General features: G+C 41.2%; 1 protein-coding gene across 9 annotated transcripts in view; it reads right to left on the bottom strand.

Moving 5' to 3' along the window:
• Positions 1–246: 246 nt before the first annotated feature.
• LEPR (leptin receptor) overlaps positions 247–27,576 on the bottom strand; it is a 41,117-nt gene continuing 13,787 nt past the window's right edge. For 5 of the 9 annotated variants that reach the window (XM_055815458.1, XM_055815457.1, XM_055815456.1 and 2 more), the window contains 15 exons: positions 24,856–25,061; positions 22,291–22,436; positions 21,506–21,650; positions 18,320–18,616; positions 18,029–18,146; positions 14,890–15,089; positions 12,660–12,808; positions 12,258–12,414; positions 12,087–12,169; positions 10,449–10,665; positions 9,134–9,316; positions 8,479–8,574; positions 7,827–7,929; positions 7,048–7,123; positions 247–2,148 (listed from right to left, as the gene is read on the bottom strand). In XM_055815458.1, the coding sequence (XP_055671433.1) occupies positions 1,333–2,148; positions 7,048–7,123; positions 7,827–7,929; positions 8,479–8,574; positions 9,134–9,316; positions 10,449–10,665; positions 12,087–12,169; positions 12,258–12,414; positions 12,660–12,808; positions 14,890–15,089; positions 18,029–18,146; positions 18,320–18,616; positions 21,506–21,650; positions 22,291–22,436; positions 24,856–25,061 (2,992 nt within the window). In that variant the 3' untranslated portion in view covers positions 247–1,332. Of the gene's footprint in view, positions 2,149–2,179; positions 6,980–7,047; positions 7,124–7,826; positions 7,930–8,478; positions 8,575–9,133; positions 9,317–10,448; positions 10,666–12,086; positions 12,170–12,257; positions 12,415–12,659; positions 12,809–14,889; positions 15,090–18,028; positions 18,147–18,319; positions 18,617–21,505; positions 21,651–22,290; positions 22,437–24,855; positions 25,062–27,576 lie in introns of those variants that run through there. The other 4 variants (XM_027792631.2, XM_027792630.2, XM_013302495.3 and 1 more) reach the window with 4 other exon arrangements.

Below are 27,576 nucleotides of genomic sequence, written 5' to 3'. Positions count from 1 at the left end.
TTTTTACAGAAACTTTTCAGTTTCCTTTAAAAGAGCCCCCACAGCAGCAGCCACCAGTCTGCCATCACTGGTCAGGGCTTCACTCTCAACAACTGAACTAGAGCACTCTGACCACTTTTTCAGGTGTGGACCATTTGGGTATTCACAGGCTCAATTTAACACAGATGTCTGCTAAGCAATAAATACATCAGGATTTTGGAGAAAAGACCCCTAACAACTATATTTGGTGTCTGTACAGTGCATCCATTCACCACCAGTTCAAGCACGTACTGATGCACCATGGCCCAGTGTTACTCTTTCTGAGCGTCTGCTGGCTGCACCGGTCCAGGGCAGCTCAGCCAGTAGCACCGTTAGAAATCATTCCCAGAGGAATGCCCACTCTTATCCAGCTTCCCCCCCAAACCAACACATACTTCCATCTACACATTCGGGCACTCCTCTCCCTCTCGCCCGTGGAGTCCCCAAGCAAACGCTGAAACAAGAACAAGCTCTTTCAGCACAGTTTGCTGACATGTCTGAAGAGATACTTTACTCCTAAAAGGAGCAAAGAACCACGTGTCTGGTCTGCACCGCCTGCGCTCCCCCCTGGGGACACGTGGCCCTGCCTGGCAGCACCACGCCGCAAGCACCCACCGGATACGAGCTGCTGGGAACTGTAACGGGCCTTGAGTAACAGCGTGAGAAAGGAGCTGTGTCCGTGCGGCGAATGTTGCTCGAATCCTTCCCAGCCCTCGAGAATCTCCACAGCACGGCCTGCAAAAGCCCCAACCCCTCCACCTCTCCCCAGCTGGAGCAGTCATCTCTTGTCACGCACTGATGACACCAGGGAGGTGCCGCAGGGCGCTGCCTGCGGAGGAGCAATGCGGTGGCCGTGTACGTTCGTGGCAGCAGCTACAGAGGGCTTATGGCGCTGCCCATGGCTCTGCCCCGCGGACAGGCCACAGCCCAGCCCGGAGCTACCGAGCATCGGCACGGGCGCTACCGGGATCACATCCAGCCCTCTTGGCCTCAACAGCCACGGCACAGAGTCCAATTTCACATGCAGTTCTCCAGCGGGGCACTCAGACATACACCTACCAGGCATCAGGGACAGGGAAGTTGGCACCAGGGACTAATTTGAACCCCATCAAATCTCTAAAGGAAGGCCTCGCATTTGACAATTAGGTTGAGACGTGGAATTTCTTCCTACTAAAATCCTGGCACTCGAATACAGAACCAGTTACCCGGCTTCAAAAGAGGAGAGCTCCTGAAAGCAGTCGGGAGAGGGGAAAAACGGAGGAACGTATCAACGCCTAAAAACCCATTCAGAGTATCAGACTACACTGGGATGACTTAAGAGTTTTTCTCTGTGGTCTCCTGCACCTTGGCAGCAGTCATCTGAAACTGCGGCATGTACGGCACAACAGCTTTATATTTAAGGCTACTTTGGATAAACGCATTTAAATTAGGCGGTGCACGCTGAAGAAACCCCACATCTTTGAGCAGACTGGTTGTACGGAATTGACACATCACCCTGGACCCTTCTGTTAAAAAGATGTCATTCTCTTTTTTTTCCAGTGATGTTATCCCTAGGTAATACAGGCTCCGCTCAGGACTGTCTCCATCTGTGAAAGCATCATCCTGCTCTGAAGGCTCAGAAAATCCCTCTGAAGAAATAAGGGAAAGGGAAAGAGTCTTGCTGGGCTGCCTGCCAGGCGGATCAGGTAATATCAGAAATGCCCCATTTCCCACCTCCCAAGAGCTACTGGACAAGGCGCCGGTAGCTAAGGAATCTTCCACTAAGAAGCATCTATCAAAACAACTTCTTAGATTCATTTTCTGTTCATAAAGCCCACTTGATCTGGAGTCACCGATAATGGTAGCGTATTTAATATCGGGCTGCCTTCTAATTTCTCCACTGCTTTTGTCATCATGGGAGCTCTCGAAGAAGCTGCTACTATTGAAATGGCTGCTAGAGCAAGCAGAATCACATTCAGAGTCTTGCATTTTTGTAAACATTGAATCAATTACTACAAAATCTTGTGTGTCTTCTTTTTTCAACGCTTTAGTAACACTGATGTCTTCCAGCACTATTTCTGGTTCCAGAAGAAGAGGCTCAAATGACATTGCTTCGGGGTGCTTGATAAAAAGATGCTCAAAAGTTTCAGGCTAGAAGAAAAGATACATTTTAATGCTCATCTATTACTTAATAACTTTATTTCAGCATGAAGCTATTGATTTTAAGAATCACAGAGAAAACACCCATTGCTTTAGTGAAAAGTATATAGTTGCAAATCCTCCACAACACATTTCCTCTTTAGGTCTGCGTGTAGGTGAAGACTGACAGGACAAAAAAAGCGAGAACCTGCCTGTGCGTCAAGGCTCGCAAAGCAAGTGCTCGGTGACGTGCTCAGCGCTCCAGCCAAGACAGCGCGTCACTTAAGCTGGAACAGAAACAGCTGCGTGGTCCCATTCATTTCTACATTAATGAACATGCGCATATTGTTAAAAACACACGCAAGTGCTTTGCAAGACAAAGGTCTTATACCTTTAGATGTCCTTGGCTTTTTAGTTAGATTGCATAAACAGACTTAATCATTTACATGTCCACTAAAGTAACTTTCCCTGCTAGGATTGTATCATTTAGGGTAAAATTCTGCCTTTCTGTAGTATTTTTAGGGCGTTCCCATCTGAATAGTAGCTGTACGCTTGAACTGCGTCAAGAGAAACAGACATTTATTTTGGAAAAATGTACGCTTTACTGCTACCTAATAGATATGCACATACAACATACAGCGGCCCGAGCCAATGGCAAAACTGCAACTCCTAGCTACAAAGGAAAAATCACTTGAAAAAACCACGGATTTCCTAATGAATTCAAGACAAAACAAATAGATAAAACCAGATTTTGTGTATATTAGCAAAGCGTGTTGTACAGCAGGAAAGCTGCCAGAATGACTATGAACATGTCAAAATACTTAGACTAGTATATAATTATAGAAAAGAGTGTACTCACTGGCACAGCTTGGGCTACTACTTCGGTCTAGACCAGCTATCGGTATCGCCGGTGCCCTCAGGTGGCAAAGCTGGCGAGCTGGTTTCCAACTGCTCTGGGACTTGCCCCACACAAGTCCATCACCTTCCCACACCGAAGCCAGCCTGCGCACTGCAGCCTCTCCTACTCTTCAAAATAATGTCCGTAACTGCATCTAAAATGAACCAGCTACTGAAACGAGCTGCTACTCTACTGTACACGGCAAGCCAAATAATCGTAACTTACACTTGTGCGATGAAAGCCATCCTTCCTCTCACAGGTTGGCTGTGAGTTGATACAGGAACAGAGACGCTGCTGTGCGCAAGCAGACTAACGGCCATCAGTGTACACTGCCCACAGCGGCATTTTTAAATGGGGGACGTATTAATAGGATGCTTTTGAACAACCAAAAATCCACATTTCCTCCCGATATACTGGCCCGCCGACAACCGGCAGCTGGTTTATCCTGCATGGAGATGATTTACATTCCTCCCCAAATCTGCTTGGCTTGCTCCCTCACCCCAGGCCCCCGGTACCTGCTTTTACAAATGCATGTGGGTACCACAGAAAACACACAGGTAACATTGCCTGCCAAGATTAAATACGTCATGTTCAAAGACAGGTGCGGTGTTTGGCAAAGGCCACCATCTGTCAACTCAGACACATCACTTACTAAAACATGTCCCATATTTAATCAAATACAATGCATAATCCAGCATCCAGAGTAGACGTAAACCTATAACATGTCAGCAACTGGAGAGTAAGCTGGGTGAATGGTGCTGTATTTCCACAGGATACACACGTACGGTAGAATCTGGGCACAAACTCTGTTCAACAACAGGCAAAGCAGTTCTGTAAAATGGGAGAAAAGTCATGGCCTCAGGTCACCCGTTCCCCAGCTTTGCTGACCAGATGCAACGAGATCCAACCACAGCAGGGATTTCAAGCAGCGCTGCTCCCCTGCTCAGTCTCGGCTTTAAGCTGTATCTGTCTGACAAGCAAGAGCCTACCCCCAAGCCGCCAGCCAGGCACCACGCCTGAGACAGGCTGAAGTCAAACCTCCTTTGCACTCCAGTGCAAACACAGATACATCACAATACACCATCGGCCCAATTCTGCTACAACCAGATTTTGACTTTCGCAAATATTTAACTTTACACACTGCAAACTGGCCCACGGACATAGCAGGGTAATTTAGAAATGCATGAGCCTTTGCAAAATTGGTGCTAATTTCCCTGTAAAATACTTGTGGTTGTGTTTAAGTAATTTCTCCAGCACTAGGTCCTAAAGCTTTTTTATTTTTATTTACTATTTTATTGAGCAAAAGGAATTTTTATGATTTTGACATCATGCATACATGTAAAGGCTTGTAAGACAGTGTCTCGATGCAAGACTTGCCTGGTTTTGATGCTGATTTTAACTTCTTGCTGCTGTGAGATCAGGATAAAATAATACTCTATAAACACAGTTCCGGGGTACCAAAACCCAAGTGTACTATAGTGAATATACAAAGTAACGATCAGGTGTTGACTCAAGGATTTAATATCGATACGTACCAGGACAAGACAGAAGTTCTACATCAAATGCCTTCAGAAAGACATCAGAACTTTCTGGCAGTGGTATATCGGCTCTTGTTATGTAACTGGTGCTTATTACAGCTAAGGAAAAATGCCATACACTTACCACATGCTGCTTTTTCTACTGGAAATTCCATTCACGCGTACAAAAGCAGGATTTGGTCCTAAAAACACTGTTTCAAAGAATGTGTCCTGGCCTTGGACACTTATGAAGCGGGAGGTGATCATGCTAATCTGAGGACGGGCACTGCACTTTCAGTGCAATTAACTAACATTAAGCAACGTTTTCCAGTAAGATTAGTACAATGTTCAGAAGAGGCATGCTTTCTACTGCATAGCAAGCTGTCAAAAGTCATGTCAAACTTCAATTTCTTTCATACTTGCATGCATCATTTCTTTCCCATTAATTATGGAACAAGGAATATGAATATGGAGCAGTGCCACCAGGGTGTCAGCTTTACCCTCCTTCCCTAATTAAAACTTCATCACCTTTCATACACTTATTTCAGCTCTGCCAGTCGGTGAGGAGAATCATTTCCAACATGCTAAATCCAACGTACAAACTCCATGCACCTCTGCAATCGGGGACAGTGAGGATTGTCACGAGTGCCCTTTTGCTATAGATGAAAAGATGAAATACAGGGGCCTCGGTGCCACTTACACCCCTGCAATTATCAGCTGCTGCAAGAGCCCAGCCCTGGCCATGGAAGCAGCTGTGTCAGACCACTCAGGGTTTAGTGACCCCCCGCAGTAAAACACGCTTCGCTTTCCAGACCAAGGCAGAGGCACAGGCTCAGCTAACACCAGCCAGTGTGACTGCTACCGCCAGCTGGGAGGACAGCCACTCTTCCCTCCGTCCAACCACAACGGCATCTTCCCCAAAGGAAGGGCTTCCAGGAGCTTCATTTAACATTAAAAAATAGAGCATGGTTCATCAAAGAAGTAAAAAAAGAAAAAAAAAAAAGCCACAGAAAATTGTAAGTAAAAAAAATGAGCAGAAACTGCCCAACCACCACAGAGATCAGATTTTCCTGAAGGATTTCTGGCTTGTTTTTTCAAATACAGATCTAACGGAGATTATTCAAGGCATCTGCACTGATGTGGCTGCATGTTTACATGGTAACAAGCAAAGAAGCCACATAACACACACATCAGTATTTTCAGGAAAAAGCAAGCAAGCAAACAGGAAGGCACAACACACACCCAATTTCTGCATTCTCTGAGTTGCTGCAGCACCCAAATGCCTGTAAAAAGTTCAAAAGACTGTAAGGGGACAAACAAGTACTTGTGCAAGTAAGAGATGTGATTGCTTTGATGTGCCTGAAGTCAGTGGAAACTCCCAAGCCAGCTCTCAATTGGAACAAATACTCAACTGGAATTTAAAAAAAACAACCACTTTCAAGTGAGGTCAATAACTGGGCAGATTTGGCACTCAAGCTGGATAAATCCCAAACCAGTCTGATATCTCTGCTTCCACGGCTGTGTCCTGAGAAGGGCTGGGCTCTTTCAACTCCTTTTGAAAGCCAGGGCTTGAAAGTATTCAGCCCTTTGCCAGCCACAGCCTCAGCAGGGCAGTAAACAAGAGTTACAAACGCCAAATCAAAAGTGCTTCTGCCTGTGCAAGTGACAAACTGCACTGTTTCAGTCTGTAATACGGCACTTGCTCCTCATTTTTGTGAGGGCATTTTAGATTTATGACAGAGCTACTTCAGGATTCGTTATATTTAAACAACTCAGCATTGTATTGTATCTGTGCTTCCTGTCTTCTGAATATAAATAGAAAAATCTTCTAACAATTCTGTATAGGAAGCCTGGGAGCTGGCCCAATGGTTCAGCAGGCAGTGACCATGATTAGACTTCAAAGAATGTCCATTCTCTGTTTAAATGAAATGAAATAAAATAAAAGATGAGAAAAGAAACCTTCACTGGGAACGCAAATTAAATACCTGAAAAATCTTCTGCCTTTAGATGCTCTTTCTTTTAGGAATAACAGCCTTGAATTCAGATTATTTTCTCTATGGTTTCACCCTGACAGACTCCGGGACCATGAGAAACTGCCTGCTGGCGCAGAGAGGGTAAGTCCGTGTAAAGCCTCTTGTCACAGCTCATCACACCACAGCTCCCGAGCCACACGCCAAACGGAGAGGCAGCTTACCCCAGCAAAGCACATGCCCTTCGATACACACGTGGTGCTCACCGAGGTGCATAAGCATGACACATATGGGATTCTGCAACTGATTTACTAACTACCCTGCAATTTAAACATTCACAGCAGGTGTTTGGTCTCTGGTCCTGACCCACTTCCAGAGGCTGGCTTCAAGGGGCATGCTGTGCTGCCTGTCCCAGGGGCTCCCAGCTGCTTCCTTCAGTAATTCAGGCAGGGTCTAGCCTAACCAGTGGGGAGAGGTCAGTACTGAGCACACAGCAGTCAGAGCTGGGGACTGGGGAAATACACACCTTCTGGAAATTAACTCCTTGCGCCCAGGAGCAATTCTTGGGGTTTGGAACATCCTCCCAAAACAGCTTCTTCATTCTGAAATATTAGAGAAATTTGGGAGTTGGTACTGTCCTCGTACACTCATGCTACCATCACTCACCTTTGCTATGTCAGAAAAGGAATCTGCGCCAATTTATCCAGATCACTACAATAATGAAACAATCATTTTAGACATTCTAGATGGCCAAAATTTAAGAGGAAAAATAAAGACATAAAGAAGTGACGTACCAGGGGGCAGTGCTGCAAAATATAAAAGGTACAGGTGGTCTTGTCTGAGAGACCCCAACCCACCTCCCACAAAATCCAGAGGGATTTTTACTTCAGACCTTTGTGATGATAATTAAATACAAACCCCAAGGGCTTTACAAATTCAAAGCACGTGACACTCATTAACTTGCCCACAAATCCTTCTGTAGAAGTAAGGAGCACGTGGTATGGGCTGAAGTGATGCTTCCAGTGAAAATGAACAGCCCTGATGGTCCCATTGCTGCAGGGGCCCAAAAGGGCGTGATTTTCACAAGGTAACAAGCCTGCACGCTCAAGACACTTTAATCCTTGGTGCTGTATTCCACAGAGTCCATTGCCTTTCACTACACTGTATCAAATCCATGATAAAACATAATTCCTAGCTTTCCTTGGAAGGACCCTGCCCAGCCATCTGGCAGACAGGCATCATCTAAGCTGCACCGCCTTCCTCTGAAGGCCTCCTGGGACTCGGACATGACAACGAACACCTTACCTTTGGTGTGAAACCAGCAACACTCCAAGCAACAACACTGAGGTTGAAATAACTATTGGCAGAACCACATAGAGGCTGGCGTTATTCTCATTTTCATATCCACCTAGAAATCAAAGGAATTCGGATAATAACGCAGTAAAATAATTCATCTGTGAACAAATACTTTGCAATAGGGAAATCATAAACAGTAGAAACCACAGTGTAAGTGCAAAAAAAACTTGATAAAAGAGTTTTATTGCACATCAACAAACCTTTACCTTAAGAACAAACAAAGGAAGGAATTATTTCAAATACTGAGGTGACTCCTCCATCCCTGTGGAAGGTGCCCACTGCTCTCTTGCTATTAAGAAATTAAATCAGAGCATATGAAATAAGAGCACAGTCCACAATTGGAGAACGAAGAATCACAGAGCCCTAGGATCTCAGCTGTTAAATCTGATGCACAGGAACTCAGATCCCTTGTTTAACTAATCCCACAAAGAGCTTTCAAATGAAAGCAACTGAAGTCCTAGATCACTCTTTATAGTAATATCAAAATGACTTTAATACTGACATTTCTTTCTGGTAAGATACAGACTTCTCCTGCATTTAAGGTTACTTTTACAAGCTCCTATTTCATAAACAACACTGAGAAAGATCCCGTAAAAGTCACCTTTGGTAAATTGATCTGTTGCTCTGGATTTGCCAACTCCTCCAGCAAACACAGGGTACAGGCTGAACTGGTACTTCTCAATCAGAATAAAGTGATCTGGAGAGAGGAAATGAGCCTTCTCAATCAAAACTGTTACCCTATTTTTTAAACAATTACCTCCACAGAGGCTCCAAGTCACATATCAGAGTTCAGATCAGCCCAGAGAAGGGAATAACAAAAGTCATCTTTTACAGACACATGCTTCAATATCAGAAGATTAAAACTATTAATCTATACTGGATAACCTAGTCTTTTTCTTTCACGGAATTAACACCTTTATGGGACTATTGTAAAAATTTCTATGAGTAAAGCCAAAATGCAAATGAAATGCACGCATTAACTTGGGTAATTAGCTGGCATACTCAATATTCCAGAACTAATTTTATTGTATTGCCAAAAAATGAACAGACTCCTGAGCTTCATTCTTTATTAACTTGATTGTTATTGCAACAGTCAATCCTTTACAGTCAGTCCTCTAACGATAATCCAGAATTGCTCTACTGGTCCTTACCATAAAAGCCATCAGCGAGGAAGAAGAAAGAGAGCTCAGTAATGCTACATTTTTCAGTTCCATAACAATTAACATAATGCATTATATTTTCAAGTGCACACTCACCATAAATGTAATATTTGCTAATATTTGGAGGAACTCGCACCCATTTCATCTCCTCTTCTTTGTTAAGGTTCTTCCATTCAATAATAAAAGATGTTATCACATAGATCTGAGGTGAAAGCGTCCAAATCAAAATCACACAGGTGCTGTTCACTGGGTAAGCGCTAAGCGACTGCACAGCACTCACTGGCAGAACAAGGAGAAAATGGCCGTGAATTACATGAGCTCGGAGGTGAGATGAGAGCTGGGTTAGCAGGAGAGGTGTATACTATCAACTACACACACGGATGACTGCTACAGAATCAGCATTTTATCATTTACATAATAAAGCCTGACCTTTAGTCCACAAGTTATTTCTCTTTAAGCCAGCAAAGCTTGGTTTACTCCAACTAGTCCCAAACACCAATTAGATAAAAGTTTCTTACCACATCAAACAAACACCCTTTTACTCTCACATGCACCTCCCTAATTATCACTCCTTCACTGTAAGATTAGCAACAACTACTGAACTGTCAACATCTAGCTAGCAAAGCACACACTGAGAGCCTTGAAAGCTAAATCCTACTGAATCTCTCCAAGTAAAATACCAAGACAGCAATGCAGTCGGACAAACACTTCCCATGACATGTACTACTGACCTCAGGGTTTCCAGGATATGCTTGCACACAGTATCAGAAAGAATTTTATCCATAAAAATGCTTTTGAAATTGCATGACAGCCATAAAGTTCTACAAACAGACTGCAGTAATGTTTCCCACAGCATATAAATGCATATGAATGCTACACAATTGAAGTATTTGAAAGCCATAGCCTTTATTTTATTCATAAAGCAGAGCACAGCCGAATCAATGAAGAGGCTGCCTAGGAAGTAAAGCCAAACCTCTGAAAACTATGTACTCTGGCAGCCCATCAGGTGAGCTGCCGGAGAAACAAGACCACATTTCATTTTGGAAACAACAATACATTCCCTAGCAGGAATGTTGGGTGTTCCCAAGGCAAAGTAAATGAAAAATCAGTTCTACAGCAAGACTTTATTTTTCTTTGATTAATCGTATTCTGTCAGGGGATGAAAGACAGCCCAGTGAAAGACAACTCTTTTCCCAACCCAAAGATCATTAAGATTTTCATGTCATGGAAATTTCATTTTTCAAATAGCTCTGCTGGTGAGATGCAGGATCTGTTTCCTATATACAGCTGAACGTAGCATCATAAAACATTTTTTTATTCTGACAAATACAAAGAAAGCTTTGTCCAAAAGCATTGCAAGGATTCCTAGCATTTTCCACATCTCAAAACTATTACCAACCAGTGTTCTTACCTGTGCTCATCTGCTGAGACAGAGTTAAATTAAAATTAATTGAAGAAACTCCAATTGAATTCATGGCTAAAATTGTAACGGTATGTGTGCGCTCAATCCACGGAAATGAGCAGGTAGTGCCATTATCAACATATTCTGACCACGTGGTGTTTCCTGAGGTCTGATGCTTTATAACGTATCGACTCACACTGCACAATGAGTGATTCTTCATCAGTGGCTGCAGCAAACATTGGCATTAATTAACTTCCCAGTCTTTGATTTCAAAAGCAAATGTTACTTGTGCAGAAGGTACTGTTCCAATTTTAAGAAAACATGACCCAATAAAGACATTCTATAGACCAGCTACTCTCCTTTTAGCAAAGGTGCCATAGTCCATTTAAAGACTTCATTTCTCCTGCCGCTCTCTCTGAGGGCTGACACACTGACTTGCTGCCTTTCCAGTGAAGGGGGGGCAGGGGGGACACAAGGAAACACAAACTTTCAGGCTCCCACTGTCACTCACTGTTTTATGTCAGTATTTTTCAGGACTGAAAAACCAGAACAGATGACTGTTTGCATACCAAACACTGGCAAACAGGAGCAGGCAGGCACTGATGTCCTTTTTTTTCCTCTGTCCTGCATTAACCTTTTAACATAGCTTTGCCCAGTTTACGCGCAGTTGCGGCGGTGTTTATACAGGCAGCTGTCTAGCAGTCAGTGGCACATTCTGCTCAGAGATCCTGGTCAGCAGAACTTGGCAGCTGAAGGCTGCATCTCATTACAAATTACAGTCTTCGATTCTATGTTATTCTTTTTTCTGAGTATTAGAGCAAATTGCAGAGCAAGTCTCTGTTTCACAGCATTTGTGTAATTCACACTGAAAGCAGAGGCTGACACGAACACCTAGTACGGCACTGACACTTCAGCTGCATTATTAGTACAGTGCGGACAGCAGGTCAGGTCTCTGCACAAAGGCCAGAAGCTTGTAGCCTGCTCAGAGATCTGAGGGCTCTCCTAAAGCAGTGAGGACTGTAAGACTTCAGGAATTATGGGACGCTCCACGTGGCTGCGATGCAGCCGCCCATGCAAATCCATGGCTGTGGTGCATGCAGCTGGACCCCAGATGTGTCCACCCTACAAAACTCAGCTCAGTGGCCAAGTCTGGAAACATGCCTGCTGCCAGCGTTCATCTGTGCTGAGCCTCACCTGCCTCCCACCCACCCACAGCAACCACACAGCACCAGGGGAGTTTCTGTCCTACTTCATTACTATAAACTTTGTTACGATGAGGGTACAAAATCAGCCCAACGTGTGCCAGCTAGCTGCAAGAAAGGCTGGAGAGTAAAAACAGACAAGGCAGGGAGGAAGTGATAGCAACAGGAGGGAGTAAATCCAAAGTGGACCAACTGAGCTAAGGCGGTGAAACCACCTCCCATTGTACCACAGTACTACAATCAATACTCACTTGCCTCCAGTATTAGCCAAGAGGCAGGAACCCAAGAGAAGTCATACCCCAAGTGCCTTGCACACCAAGCCCCACACCCAGCAAGTGCCCAAGTTCACCTCCCAGGGAAACACGTGTCTATCATACTCCCTCTCTGGCCATCCCACCAATGGTTTCTGAGTCAAAGTGAAAGATCAAAACATAATTGTTCTCACCTTCCACAGCAGCGTAACATTCTTCTGCCTCCTTGCTGGATCTTCAGTAATAAGTCTCCAAAATTCAGGGCCTTGTAAGGGGGCTGCAAGATGACACGGTTTTGGAAGAAGTGTCACACTTCTGTCTGCAACCACACAGACCACCACCGTGCACTTGCAAAAAACACATACCTTTGATATCTTTTACAAGCGTATAGGCTGATCTGCTCCAGTTGCTCCAGTAACCTGACCCATCCAGTTCTCTGCACCGGACCTGAACAACATACTCAACACAAAGTTTCTGAACTTTTATTAGAGCTGACCTTGGCACATTTGAAACTTCATAAAGCTGCAACAGAAGTAAAAAGTATCTAGAGTAAGAACAAAAGGCTGTTTAGGCATCAGTTAAGAGTCAAAATTCCTGAAAATGAATCCAATGAAAAAGTGGCTTAATCAGTAACACTCCATCGCTAGATAATGCAAATGCTCATAACCATGATTCACTGCATGCCGCAAATTCCACAAAAGCCAGCTAACGCACTAAGTGACAACACCACAAGTCATGCTTCAATCTGGATTACAAAAAGACAGTACCTCCCATGTAATTTCTTCCCTGTTCACAGCATACCGAATCTGAAATTGAAGGTCATTGTTTGTAAATGCTGGGTTTGTCCAGCTCACATTCAGCAGCCCAACATGCCGGGTGATTTCTGCTTTAACATTGGAGGGAGGAAGCGGCTTTACTAGAAAATTGAAAGAAAAAAAGAAAAGAAAAAAAAAAAAAAGACTATAATGTCTGCAGAGACATTTCTCATTAAATCAAGTCATCATGGTTTACTTTCTCCTGTCCTGAGGGTGGCAGCTAACACATTGTGGCCTCTGTTATTCCAAGTAAGGCTGGACTATCGCGCAAACACAACAATTCGCCCACCCAGGCGGGCTGGCCCTTCACTGCAGACAAAAGCACTGCTGACTGAGAAAAGCAATGTATGCTTAACTGGAAACTCATTCCAATTCTGACCCAAACTAAAATCACCAAAGAAAATCTTAAGCTGAAATATCAAAATCAGGGTTTCTCACAGAATAGACATTTAATTTAAAAAATAAATTTTTAAAAATAAAATTTAAAAAAAAATCCATGAGCAAGTTTCAGTATGTTTCATCTTCATTTAAACCACAACAGCTTCTTATTGGTGCTAGCAGCTGGTACCTCCCCTGGTACAAACAACAGAAAATACAGCCTGGCACTAAGGGGGGGCACCACGGTGGGAAGCAGCAGCACACAGGGCCCAGAAAGGCAGCTCCTATAAATGCTCACGACAGACATTGTGTGATGATTAATGGAAATATTATGTTAAGGTTTGATTTCACTAATAGGAAATTCCACCAAAACTGAGCTTCTCCAGCAGACTGAATAGGACTGTCACAAAGCCCTAGTTTGTTAACAAAGAAAAGTTAGAATAAACTTGTTTTGACTAACGAGATGGTGAGCACAGAGAAAACAACCAAAAAAATGAAACAAGCTTTAAATTTTGGGTAATAGAATGAGTACACCTTGTTTTACCATGATACAGAGCACCTTTCATCCAGCGTAGGTCAATTCTGTTCATCACTTTTTAGTTAACATGATGACTTGAATCAACCAGACTAGTAGAGTTCTGCTAGAATTCCTCGCTGAGCAGCACCACATAAAGCCATCATCTTTCCCATGAGCACAGGCGTGCCTGACAGACCAACACCACGGCTGCCACACTGACGAGGTGCCAGGCTCCCTGGCAAATGGCCGAAGCAGCAGAAGTGCAGGATCTGCGCCCACCAGCCCTCACAGCACCCTCCTTTCTGGTGCCCAAGGCTCCCACTGGTTCTCTGATAATCAATGAATGTGCTTGTCAAAAAGGCACAAGCAGCCCTCTCTGAACTAGACAGGAGCAATCTTGAAAATCGCAAGGCCACCGCAATAAGAATAATAATAGTTATAATTCTCATACCCCACTTAGCTATGATGCACTAAACTCTGCCTTTCCTTCCTGTGACATTCGTTTTTGCTTATTCTGTTTAAACTTTGAAATGCAAAGGACAGTTTGTTTTAAGCTATGTTCTCTGTATGCATGCTTCCCCATAGGCATTATAGATGTATTTTATTATTCTGCTTTATTTCATGTAGCACTTCTGTGGTCTAGCTGCCATGTTTTCTCTCTACATATGTTCACACTCGTGTCCAAAAAATACACAGTCCAACAAATGCTCTGAGTTATAGACCAGATAATAAGACTTGCTTTGCACATTTTGCAGTGTTTGAAACACCCACTGTTCCTGCCTCTTGCTTTTACACAAATCTAAGATCTCTGTGCCACAAAACGAACTCTTGAAAAGCACGCAAAAGTAGGATTTTAACGATTTTAAATTAATATAACTGTGTAACTAATACATCTAGTGCTACACTGTATTAACGTATAAACTTAACTAATTGAAGACTTCAGAAAAATTAGATAACTAAGAACCTTCAAAATGAGACTGCCTTTTTAAACATGATACTTGCATTTTCAGTAGATGTCTTTGCAAAACACCTGAGAGGATAAAAATGCAAAACTGGACATTTTATCAGTATTAGGTGCAGTTACAATCTGCTGCTGTGCCAAGAAAAATGTATGAAAACAACATTTAATGCAATGTCTTTTAGAAGACAGTACCAAAGCTCTTATGTTTTTATGTTCTTTCCAAAATCTAGTTTATTTAAAATGCTGTGAAGTACTTTACCTACACCATTTAAGGAATCAAATCCAATGTCACAAGTGAAGAAAGATGTGCACAAATCTTGACCTACCCACATCTGCTGGAACGACACAAGTTGGTGAAGATTCAAGAGTTCCTAGTAAGTGCTTAAACTCTATCCACATGGTATATCCAGATAAAAGAAAAATAGGCTGAAATGTACACTCAAAAGAATGATTCTTCTGTAAATGGCATTCTTTCACCTCTGATTTTGGAGACGTACTTGGAAAGTCAGAACAATAAATTTTGCTCCTTAAAAGAGAAAAAAAACCCATTCAATTAATACATTGGAACTATAAGCTGCTCATGTAAAGGCATCAGTAAAACAGAACTCTGAAGGCAATTAAAACAAATGGTGTCACTGGAACCATCTGGGCTTTTTTTATTATTATTTGGACAGATCTTGAACTTGAATCTACACTGAATAGATTAAAGAGACTACAGTGTTACTCCTCAAAGCTTTGGCTCTTAGCCTAAATAAAGCAGGATATAAAGGCTCTCCCCAGTGCAAAATCTTTTGATGAGAGACTAACAACAGGAAGAAACAGGTACCAAAGCAGGCATCTCCAAATACTCATAAATCATGTTACTTCAGTGGTATGTATTAGCAATAAACAGAGCAAGGCAGATCTCCAGCCGGGAATAAGACTTTCAAAACACCAACTGGCGTCCAGGGGAAAGCTGCCACGTGGACGAAACGGGCATGTACAGTGAATTCCCCAGGAGATGGAAATCCCATAAAAGTATCAATTCTGGAGGGCACCATTAAAATCCCACATACAGTCAGTATCACATCTGGCAACAGAACAGAGGAGACCCAGACTCTGGATAAAATGGCACTGAACATCTTATCGGTGATGGAAAGTTTTCGTGTTTCTCCTCATTTCTCCTAAGCTTGTGCGCAGCTCAGACTTGTGGTGAGAGTGGCCAGATAGGGTATTAGTTACTCAACTGAACCACAAAAGTTACACTTAGCTGAATCTCTCCTGCTCCTGCCAACATAGCTAATACAGATTAAACTGGTGCCTTATGCTTTGAAGGTTTAGCTTAGCATTCACTGTTTTTACAGGATGACCATTTCTCCTCTGTTTCTGTTGGCAGCACTGACTGCAGAGGAAGACGTACTAACAACCCAAACAAAACAAAACACCAACTGTGAAGCTATCACACCACATTACTGAGGAGCGTTGGATTTCATCTGTAAAATGTAATTGCATCAGCAACTAAGAAGAATAGCTTCATGCTCCTGGAAAACACGACACGCCTGATGTTGATGCAACACATCTAACTTCCAACTTCCGCTGTGAGGACTTGCCTATGTCTAAGCAAATACTAGCAACTCCAGCATATTTATGGTGCCTCTTGCAATCAAGCTTGGGCAATTAAAAAACCTGACTATTTCATGTGGTTTCAAGCTTGTAAACATTCGAGTTCTTTTTGTATTTTTGTTCCCAATAAGCAACAGAATGTTATGCAAATGATACTGGTTGGTTTTGTAACTATAAATTTTTAAATGTCTTATACTTCCACTTTTGGGTTGTCACTACATTCATGTGATCCCTCACAATTTATTTTTTTATTTCTCTTCTTTCAGATCTTACTGTTAACAAACCAAAAAAAAAAAGAACAAAAAGAAAGATCACAAAAAATACTATCATCTGGGAAGCATTTTCAGCCTGTATTAATGTTCACCATTTGATCTAGCAGGAACACTGTAGCAAATATACAGATTATCACCTCCTATTAGAAAATAGCATTTTTAACTAAACCTGAACAGTGAAAAAGTTGGAATGAAAACGTGGCAAGAGCAGCATGTTTTTTATTTCAAGAGCCCTGCCCAGCAGTACACTCATTATATGAATATTTGTAAAGGCAGTTTAAACAAAACCTACCTTAGCAGTCAGCTAGTCACTAATCCTGCCCTAAAAGCCTCCACCTGAAATCTCGAACATTCTAGTTATTACTTTAGTCCACAAAATCCTGAGAAATGTTCACCTGCGTAATACAATAGTTCAAAACTTCAGTCCACCTCCAACAGGGAAGACAGTCCAGCTTTCCAAAGGATTAGGCCCTTGGGCTGATTTAAGCTTGTTTGCCAAAACTTCCGCATATCCAGTCCAGCACAGCAGTAAAATAAAAAATTTGTTCTCAGGAAGGGTTGTCTGTCTATCTTGTTTATTTAAAGACTAACACAGTTCTAGGAAACTCCCAAGCTCAATATATTAGTAACTCAAAGGGATTTTTTTTAGTTTCATCATAAAACAATAATCCCACCGGCAATACTTGTGCACACAAATGAAGATAAGGATGATGACACCACTGATTTAATTATCGGTTTTGTATTTTGTAAACTTTTTTTTTTTTCCTCCGCACCACATCCCACTTCTCCTGCTCTATCCAAAAGACAGACAAAATTTAACCAACTACCTGAAAGCTAACCAGGCCAAAACACCTGACCAAAATGATGAAAACTAAGAATTTCTCTAGCCACCAAAGATGCTACCTTCATAAAACAATATGCCTACTGTGAACCAAGATTTGATTAGCTCTTTATAAGCAAGATTTTATTCATCTGGAACGAATTAAATTCCATCCCTGTGTTTTTATCTGCTGTCTGGATATAGAAAAAAAAGATACAGAATTACAGAAAAATTGAAGATTGAATGGAGACCTCGAGAGGTCTCAAGTCCTACCTCCAACTCAAAGCAGGGTTAAATTCAGAGTCAGGTGAAGGTCCTGTCCAGTCGAGATCTGAAAGTCTCCAAGGACAGAGATTCTACAGCCTCTCTGGGCCACTGCTCCAGTGCTCAGTCACTCTCACTGTGAATGGCTTTTTTTCCTTATTTCCTTACAATTTGTAGATACGAGCAACTAGAAGAATAATTTTTTTATAACTGATACAAGCAAACACATCTACTTTAAAAGAACTGGCTTCCAAACTGCATCTACAGGTTTTACAAAAGCTGAAAAAAACCTGTAAAAAGAATCAATGTTACAGACTCTGGTATCTACAGTTCCCATTCTGCACACGTGGTTAACACCCCTGGAGTTCCACTTTGGAAAAATTCCAGCTTACAGAAACTAAGCACAGCTTATAATTACATTTATTCAGAATTCTTTGATGTAGTAGTATTTCCAGAGCAATGCTTTCCCAACACACATTCCAAACAAACATTAAAAGCTATACATACCTGTAGTATCTTAACTGCAAGGAACTCCCCAGGAGCAATGTGTTTGGGTTTGCAGACCATCTGCAAGTCATTTTAGTTAAGTACCCATCCGTTTCACATGTGATAGCAATATTCACATCTAATTAAAACACATTGAAATGTTATTAATAAAGATATAATTGCTTATACAAAAACCATGCATTACAAATCATAACTGCTCAATAAAAGCTAACTGGAGTTTAAAATGGAAATATTCTGAGCCGACTATTAAAATGCACCAAAATTATAATTTAAAATCATCTGGAATCTTACCTACTACATATAATTCAGCGTATCTATGATGACATTCCCTATTTTGATGACAACAGTATAATGCGTTATAGAAGAAACTTCCTCTAGGTTTTGTTGCTTTCAAGTTGAAAAGAGTAACTTTGCTTACGCGATCATTCACAAGCGTATACTGACTTTCTGGGATTTCTTCTGCTAAATTCAGCCACCAAACAATCTTCTTGGACACTACAATCTTGGTTTTGTTTTTATAGATGCAATGAAAGGAAACATTAGAACCAACACTGGTCAATATCTTAGGAGGGAAGTACAGGACTTCAGCTACGCAGAAGTAGGGAAAAAAAAAGGAAAAAAAATCCATTGAGATTAGAATCTGAACAAAAAAACAGAAAAGCAATGTCAATAGAAAAATATTAGCATTATTATTATCATCCAGTTCTATTTCTAAATTTCCTACTTCTTAATTACTATTAGTAACTATAGGGGAGAGGTGCAGAAACGAGCCTTTGACTGTCTCCATCTATAACTGATGTTTGTAAATTTTGATAAAAATAACCTTTAATATCCCCAGGCAAATGTGAACTAAATGAGCAGAAAAATCACTGGAGGCTACAGCAAAAGCAATACAGAGCAGCACAAGGGAAACAGGGAAATACACAGGCTCCTGTAAATTAAATCTTGGGAAAAACTAGATTGACACTGCTGCTTGTTACTCAGCCCACTTTAAGGCATCAGGTCAGCTTATTTAAATACTGCAACTAGTACTTGCAACCTAGAAAGGACTAGCTCCTGTAACTCATCTCGCAACACAGAAACCACAAATTTTAAAATTGTAACATTGTCCTCAGGGAGAAGTGAGAGAAGATCTAAGTAAAAACATGATGTTTGGGTTTGGAGGAAAAAAATACATCTAACTCTCTGAATCCTGCAGGGATGTTGAAATCATATGGTAGCTGAAGCATTACTGTAATACTGGAAGAAAGAAAACTGTAAAACTGAACACAGATTTTGAGTGAATTGCTGTGGAGGACTGGGGAAGAAGGGCCTGAAAAAAATAAATTTTTATAAAATAATAATATTCAAGCTTTCCAGTAGTTTCTACTCCTGCTCCTACTGAAGTCAGCAGGACATTAACATCTCAAAAACTTGTTTTAGATTCTCAGCGGTGCAGCTAATACCACATGGTAGCTGTGATACAGTAATTCATTCACTTAGGCATAAAGACACTAAATTTGCAAAGCATGTAGGTACACATAAGCTCAGCATCGTTAGTCGGGTACTCAAGGAAGCTACAGGTGTTATTTACCTGCTGAAAAGGAACAGTTTGCCAAAGATCAACCCAAAGCCAGCAGGAAAATTCTTTAAAGGTCCCATTTGCTTCCCATAGTTGCGGAAACATATCAGATCTTTTTTGGCTATTTGCAAAATACAGGCCTTCTCAGATAGAAGAGCAGACTTAATATTGTCATTGTCAGAGACTTTCATGTTAAATATAAATCAGAACATGAAGCTAGTCAGCTGTCCAAAAATATAACTGCCTGATTTCAGCATTTGCTCTTCCAGTGTTAATGTGCCTCCCTGGATGCAAGGCAGTGTTCCTGCTCTGCTGCTCCCAGCTGTGCTGCACACTCCGCTGTTCTTCCATTGGCTCATCCTAACTCTGGCCATTAGGAGAATAGGCCAATCTGAGCATCCTGCAGTGAAGAAATTAATTCCTCTATGCCGCCATCAGGTTTGTCACAACGGGATTATTTGACTGATAAGATGTATGTTTAATACAATTACATATCCCGTAACAGGATTAACGAAAAATCATCTTAGTGTCTACTGCACCTCTTTTTAAATCTGTATTTCTCAATGCACACAGAAACTGAGAATGTCAGTACATGTTTGTGAGAGAGAAAACATATATTTAACCCCAAAAAAATTCTCAAAGCTTTATAGCTATAAATATATATACATGCACACAGACACTTTTCTTTTAAATGTATATATACATCTATATATATGTAAATCCAAAAGACTAAGGGGCAGTTAGGCCTCTAGACATATATAATCAGGCATCCTGTGTTTCATGCTCGACTGCTGTGAGGGTCTGTGTATTTTCAGCTTTCGTGGAAGAGAGCTCCTTCTGCAAAGTTTAGCTACTTCTTTGGTACTCAATTTAAGCACACATATTACACTATTTAGCATACAGTAAGCAGGTGTACATGTAAGCAACTAGGTAAGGCACTAGTATTGTCATGTAATAGTTCAGAGGATACCTGTGACAACACAGACCAAAACATTCCCAGTTAATCATAAGCAGAGCATGGAAAAATACAATGCAAAAAAAATCCTGAAATTCTCAGGCTGACCCAAACCAGCTCAATCTGCAAAGCGAATCAGCAATCCTGGTAACTCACCAAGGATTTGCCAAACAAAATTTATTTTCTTGCCTATATTCAACTCTCAATAGAGAGTGAGCCATTATGACCTATCATTTTAGCAGGAGCTATGTTGATATAAGGGACCTCATTAAATCCTGACAGCCCTTTACTCAGTCCAGGAGAGCTCTTACGGTGTGCAACGTGTCAGGAACTCACCCTATTTGGGTAGTACATTTTTTACAGTATATAAGATTATACACATACACTAAAGCCACATGCATTGAAACTGACTGACTGGGGCTATCATGGAGTTTATGGATGGGGCTCACAAACCAAGATGAATTTGGTTAAATCTACAAACCCAAAACTTTGTTCTGTGCTTTTCATTTAGCTACAAAGCCTCATACTAAACTAAAAGTTAAGAGAAAGCATCGGGAGAAAAATCTTGTATTAAGTAGAGATTAAACGCTGCCCACTGTCTTTTGAAATTGAAAAACCCTTGGAAAAAGAGCTTTTTCTGGGTCTGAACAGGTGCATGGTGAGCAACAGGGCCAGACAAGGAGTAGTCACGGAGATGGCTGTGCAGTCCACATGCATTAGTCCAGAAGTCTTTTAATTCAAGTCTGTACAAAGGAAAGCGCAGAATCTCTGGCAAAGCCATACCGGATTGAGAAGCAGGAGGAGAAAGAACTTCCACAGGATTTTTCAGCCCAGCTCATGCATACTGTGCCTCCCTGGATAACACATGCTCTCAAACAGTCATTCCACAAAACAAACTAAACTGGGCAATCTGTTCTATTCCAGAAGACTTACTGCACGTAAGTGCCTGCATGTGACCTACCTCCCAAGTTGAGGTTATATGGTATGCTCCAGTCACTCCAGAACCCTGGACCCCGGTGATTCCGGCACCGCACTTGAACTAAGTATGAAGAATCAAGTAGCATATTGTCTATGGCCAGTGAGGTTTCTAGAGCAACACGAACCATCTGTTGGTTTACCAGAAGCCATCATTGTTGTATAATAAACAGAAAAAAAGAAAGAGACAGAGAGAACCAAAACAAATGGTCTAGAGAGTAGGTTTTAAGTAGCAAGCTGGGTAAAAATAAAGCTTTCTTTTTAAATTTACTGTAAGTTGAATATGGTGTAATACACGTTATTATGGACTTCTAATTAACAGCTGCTTTTATTCCAGAGCCTATTGCATGATAGCAACAGAAAAAGCAACTCACTAATAAAAAGCTATAATTATTAGCATCTATTGTGGAATTCAGGGTTTGCTGAAAGGAGAAGCTTTGCCTTTAGACTTCACAGAATCTAGAATTTCATGCAAAAAGAAAGATAGGAGTTTGTTTATAAGACCCAACAGGAGACAAGTCATTCATCATTGTGCAGGGGCTCTCCTAGTGTAAGAGACAAAGTCCAGCTTTCCAGCTTTACCACACTCTGCTGACATTTACCAGGGTCTGCTGAACACACCAGCTCAGGAGAAACCAGACCAGCCATGTTGCTCAACCCACCAGAGCCAATGCCCAAGACAAGGAGGATGATAAGAAATCCCGGGCTCTGGAGAAGACCCACCAACATGCACTGCTCCATCACAAAGCAAAGCGAGCAGAGCAGACTCACCTGCCAACCACTTTGACCGGAATTTGCAGAGATTTTCACTTCATACTGAAGCGGGTATGGCATCAGCACAGGGTCAGACCAGCAGATCTTCACTTGACCTTTCTCTGCCATTTCTAGATGCAGGTTCAAAGGAGGTTCTGGTTTTACTGCGGACAAATTAATTTACAAGTTTACCACTAACCTTACTGCCTGTAACTGCTGGCAGTAATGAGATTTTACTGATTCAGAGGTCTCTTTCACGCCTTTTCTTTAAATGCATTTTTCAAGAGCTGTTCTACAGCTAGTGTATGACAAAGTAATGTCGTGTAATATCACTGGAAAACTGCACCTTGGCACTGCTATATAGTTACTTACCAGGACCTGCTGTCTGACCTAACATTTGCCTTAAAATTACATTAATTTCTTGCCTTGGGCCACGATTCTTCCACATAACTAAGCACTAACTTAGCTGCTTTGCTGAAAAGAGGACTGAGAAAGGTGGGAGCGCTGAGCAATGCAATTTGTTCAGCTCCTTAAGAGACAGGAGATACTATCATTGTACTGTACACAAAGAAATTCTAAATATTCCTATCCCTTCCACAGTTATTATGGCTATTAAAGGTCTCCAGGAGAGCTACACTAGGGCAAAGTAAAAAAATGGAGGGTTTCAGAAGTCTCCCACAAGGATGCAGATAACTCTCTGGACAGGAAAATGGATGGGCAATTCAGAATGATGATTAGGATTACATTCACTCCTCCTCAGACAAAGGCAAGGAACCTAGATCCTACTTTTACCTGTTACTAAGAGCTTTTCAAATCACTGTGTAAGTACAGTGTCTTTTAGGTGATTTTGTTCTCATTCACAGCTCTGAGTCTCTCCCATGCAAGAACAATATCCTGCTAAAAATCACTGCAGAGAATAATACAATGTGTAAAAGCTAAAAAGAAAGCATTTTCAAGGGTCTTTGGCAGTGGGCACATATTCACTTCCAGTTCCATCTGCACTGGGTGTCCCCAGCCTGCCCCCACACCATCCCAGATATAAACATCTGTAATTTCATTCAGGGCTTTATGCTGTCTACACTACATTTTTCCTAACCTGAAAAATATGAGGGCAGGAGGCTGGAAAGGCTCACAGAAGTAGTTCTAATGAGAGAATGAAAGTGACGGTAACCTCCATATGGAGGTGAAGATGGGCTGGTAGCAGTAATCGAGCTGCGGTTCGGAAGGAGATGCACGCCCACGGCCATTAGCTAGTGACACAGAGAACCAGAATTGCCTCCTGTCATCTGAACCCCGCGATCAGACAACAAATCAGTCTTACCCAGAACCTCCTACAGCTGCTGCCAGGTCCAATAAAGTAAGAGTCTGCCTCTATCAATACCAGATAAAATACAAAATGGCCTTTCATTGATGTCTTGGCTCTTCAAGGTGTCTCATTAAGTGGTATTACCGCAACCTCACTAAGTTTACCAAAACCCTAGTATTACTTTCAGTATAAGTTCACTACACTAAGTCAGACCTTATTTTATTATTACTTATAGACCATCTCAAAGCAATGGCCTTAATGAAGTCCAGCAGGAAGTAACTTGGGAGGCAGCATAGATTTTAAAACAAAAGTCAGTAAGTTTTACATCACACTTTTGAGATCTTACAATCAGATAATGATGTCTGTTCTACTGATGCCACCTGTTCTACCAATATCATCTATAAGCAACTACAACTCTGCATTACATAAGTACTCATAGTTTTACTTTAAAATAACTCTGCTAAATCGCAGCAGAACATACACTAATATTATGCATTTTAAAAATATACTTCACTAAGCAGAACAGACTTATGTAATTTTAAATACTGGCAGACACAACTCTGAATTTTTAATTTTTTCCTGTAGCATAATTTAAAAGCAGCATGATGCAAAAATGCAATCTCTCATCTTTAAAATTAGCCCACCCAGTTTTAACTTACTCTGCCTGCAAAGCACACCAGTGACGAAAAAGTTTATAAAAGTTGTATTATTTCCCCCCACAGCTGACAGAGTCCCCACCATTTTAAAATTTGCTAAGATCTGCAATAACTGTGCACATTGGATAGCAATACATATCGAATTCATTATGTCAGTATAGTTTTAACTTGATTAAATAGAGAAGGACGTTTTCCAACTTGGAAAACAAAGGTACTGTATGTGTAAGGAAGAAAGCATCAAGACAACAGAGCTGCTTGAGAACAGAGGTGGGTTTATTTGCTAAGGAAGCTTAGGAATAGCTTTCCCCCTTCCCCTCACTTTTTAACTTAAGATCTCAGCAACACAGACAAGCTCTACCACTGCCCCAGGCTCAGGCACAGGGAGGTCCTGATTAGAAATGAAAGCTCAAGTATGTTGACAGCCTGGCCTTTACTCAGTATGGTTTTGTACTAGAGCCCAGACAGGCATTAGGCAGCTAAGAAATGTGTACAGCACCACCCTGAGCAAGTGAGACAGCACCACGAAGCCTTTTCCTGTTCTGTCTGTGCCTTCGTTCTCCAGAAAAGACATCCTGCTGCTGTTCTCTATTTAAAAAGTTTTAAAATATAGGTCATACTTACTTATGTCTATGGGCTTGACTGACATCAAAGGTGACCACAGAGGTGTAACACCGATCACCATCTTCAGCCACATGATGTAAGTGTAGTTGAGCCTCAGAGAAGGCACGCAGCACTCACACTTGTCATACTCACTACAGTCACACGGAGCAACCATGATGGTCCCCTTCAGAGAGCTTGTAAATACATCTCCCAGTGACAGCTCTGATCTACAAGGGGGAAAAAAACAAACCATAAAACAAACCAGTATTGTTTTCTATACTCTATCTCAGTAGAGGAGGTTTGTCAATCTGAGTAAGCTTTATTTAACAAAAAAAAAAAAAAAAAAAAAAATGAAAAAAGTAAAAAAGGCAGTAATTGGAACCAATTGCTTTTCTGTGCTGTTTCTCCCCTTTTAAATGGCTTCCAAGTAAAGCAGTTTAAATGATTTTCATGAAAGTACCCCTAAGGTTTGATTTTAACCCTAGGGATAAGGTATTACTAAACTAGAGGATACCTGTTGTTTAGTCAGGCTAGCTTCTGATTCTGATGGCTGTTATTACTAGATACTTCTTAGCCACACAAAGTTAGTTTACCTGACTAATTGGCAGCATTCTGTCACCCCCATAGAGATATCCATGAGGCACCAAAATAAATCTAAATAATTTAACATTCCTTCCAGCTTCTGCTACAACTAAGCAAGCAATATAACAATCAAAACCAATTACTCAAATGAAAAACAAGCTTTGGACTAACAAAAGGCTGAAGAACTCTACCATTCAGGACACATTTTAGTCCTCATTTTCAACATCTTCTAATATTTGGAAGAAGAAAAAGAGACACCCCTGTGTCCTCCAGAAGTCTTACCATTGTACAGTTAATTCCAAGATAAGGCTTTAATTGTTTTTAGGCACAGCATGTTTGTCTATTAGATAGTCTGGTGTTTCCTAGGAAAGCAAGTTACTTACACACATTACTACTATTGTCTTGGACAGGCTCATGGAAAGTATTTATTAAGTAACTTACGCATTGTGCTTTTTTACCTTCTCACAGTAAAGCTCATGCGATTATTTTTGACCAAACGCTCAGATTTTGTTTCAAGGGCAGGGGTTGCCTTTTTTTTCCTCTCCTTTCTATGAACACACCTTCCTTGAGACTTTAACATAAACAGGTTTTGATTACATAATCCACTGCAAAAATCGTATAGTCTAATAGCTGCATGGATATAACATATGTTTTATAAACATTTCAATTAGATTTTCTAATAATACGATTTTGATACATTTTAAATTAAATAAATGATAAAGTAGCATATACTGACACAAGCAGTCATGCATTAAGTCTTTTGATGCTGGCAAATGTTTTATAGGATACAAAACGAACATATGCATTCATATGGAAATAAATGCCATCACATTTAGTTTGTATCTCTAATACAGTTTTCCTTGGGTCACCTTCAAGAAGCAGCACAAAGAAAAGCCATAGTATTTCCCATGTACACATTAGTACACAGATGCTTTTCAAGTATGTTTTACAGGCATTTTTTAGAGCCATCCTCATGGGTTTGAGTGCTTTTATACATGATTTCAATCTCCATTGGCTTTAGTCAAACTATTTTCAATTTATGAAATAAATACCACACAAGCGGGCACAAAGCTGCTTCTACTCTAACAACCAGCAGTTCCCAAAGTGTTCTTCATTCTCATTTCCACTCCACAGATATTCTTTAGGTTCTTTCAAACACAGATACACTCTTATGGTGTACTGTAGGTACCCAGTGACACAGGCCTCCTTAAGGCAGTGAATTCAATAGCGTGAAAACTTTGTGGCCAAATTTCTCACAGCAGCAAAGCCAAGACAAATCCTGACAGTTAAGCCATCCTGGATTCTTTCCTGCTTTTGACATTTCACCCTCACAAAATAAGCGTATGTTTTAAATTGTTCTGAAGTAATTTTGGAATTATTTCTGTACAGTAAGGGGTTTACTAATTCAGAGAAAGAAATTCAAGTTAATAGAGTAAGAATCTTTTACAGAAAGTTTTGAGTAGTTTTATAGTTTCTATGACTCACTGTAACACTTGAATTCAGGGAGGGCAGAGAACTCTACATTGCAGAAGAAGGGACAAGATTTTCTGCTTTTTTTGGTTTTAGTCAATTCGGCATCTAGTGCAGTAGTACTACTGACAGTATCTATTGCCACAGAGCACAGGGAAGGGGGCATGATTCACTGATCCCATTACCATATTCTGCCCTACTTAAAACAGAAAAGGTCTAAAACTAGGGAGAGGCTGGAAGCAAACCAAGGGCTGATGAATTATGGGGCAAAGCCTGTACAAATCATGCGGACTGGGACTGCAGAGAAACCCCACAATATACAGACACTGATCCACTTGAGTCAGGGCCCCCTAATCGTTCATTGGTCAACACACACATTATACATCCACCTTGGTTTTAGGATGCTCTCTGAAGCCAGTAACACAAGGATTTTCAGTAACACTGTGCCCTCATACCACCTGTACTCTGCAGTAATGACCCCATAAGCCATGCAGGTTCCTATGAATATATAGTTTACATTTATTAGTGCTGCAGTCAGTCAATACTGACATTCCTGAAATAATTTTTACCAGGACTCAGACTTGAGGACACAAGACTTAAGGAACCTTATGCTGATGGTATCTGGCAGACACACAGCTTTTAAATTACTTGGAATATTTTTGTTTTTATAGTTGTGGCTCCACTTGTTTC

This window comes from Falco peregrinus, chromosome 10 (assembly GCF_023634155.1).
Source record: "Falco peregrinus isolate bFalPer1 chromosome 10, bFalPer1.pri, whole genome shotgun sequence".
NCBI lineage: Eukaryota > Metazoa > Chordata > Aves > Falconiformes > Falconidae > Falco > Falco peregrinus.
Note: the sequence above shows the minus strand (reverse complement) of the source record. Positions and strands in the feature narration are given on the sequence as shown.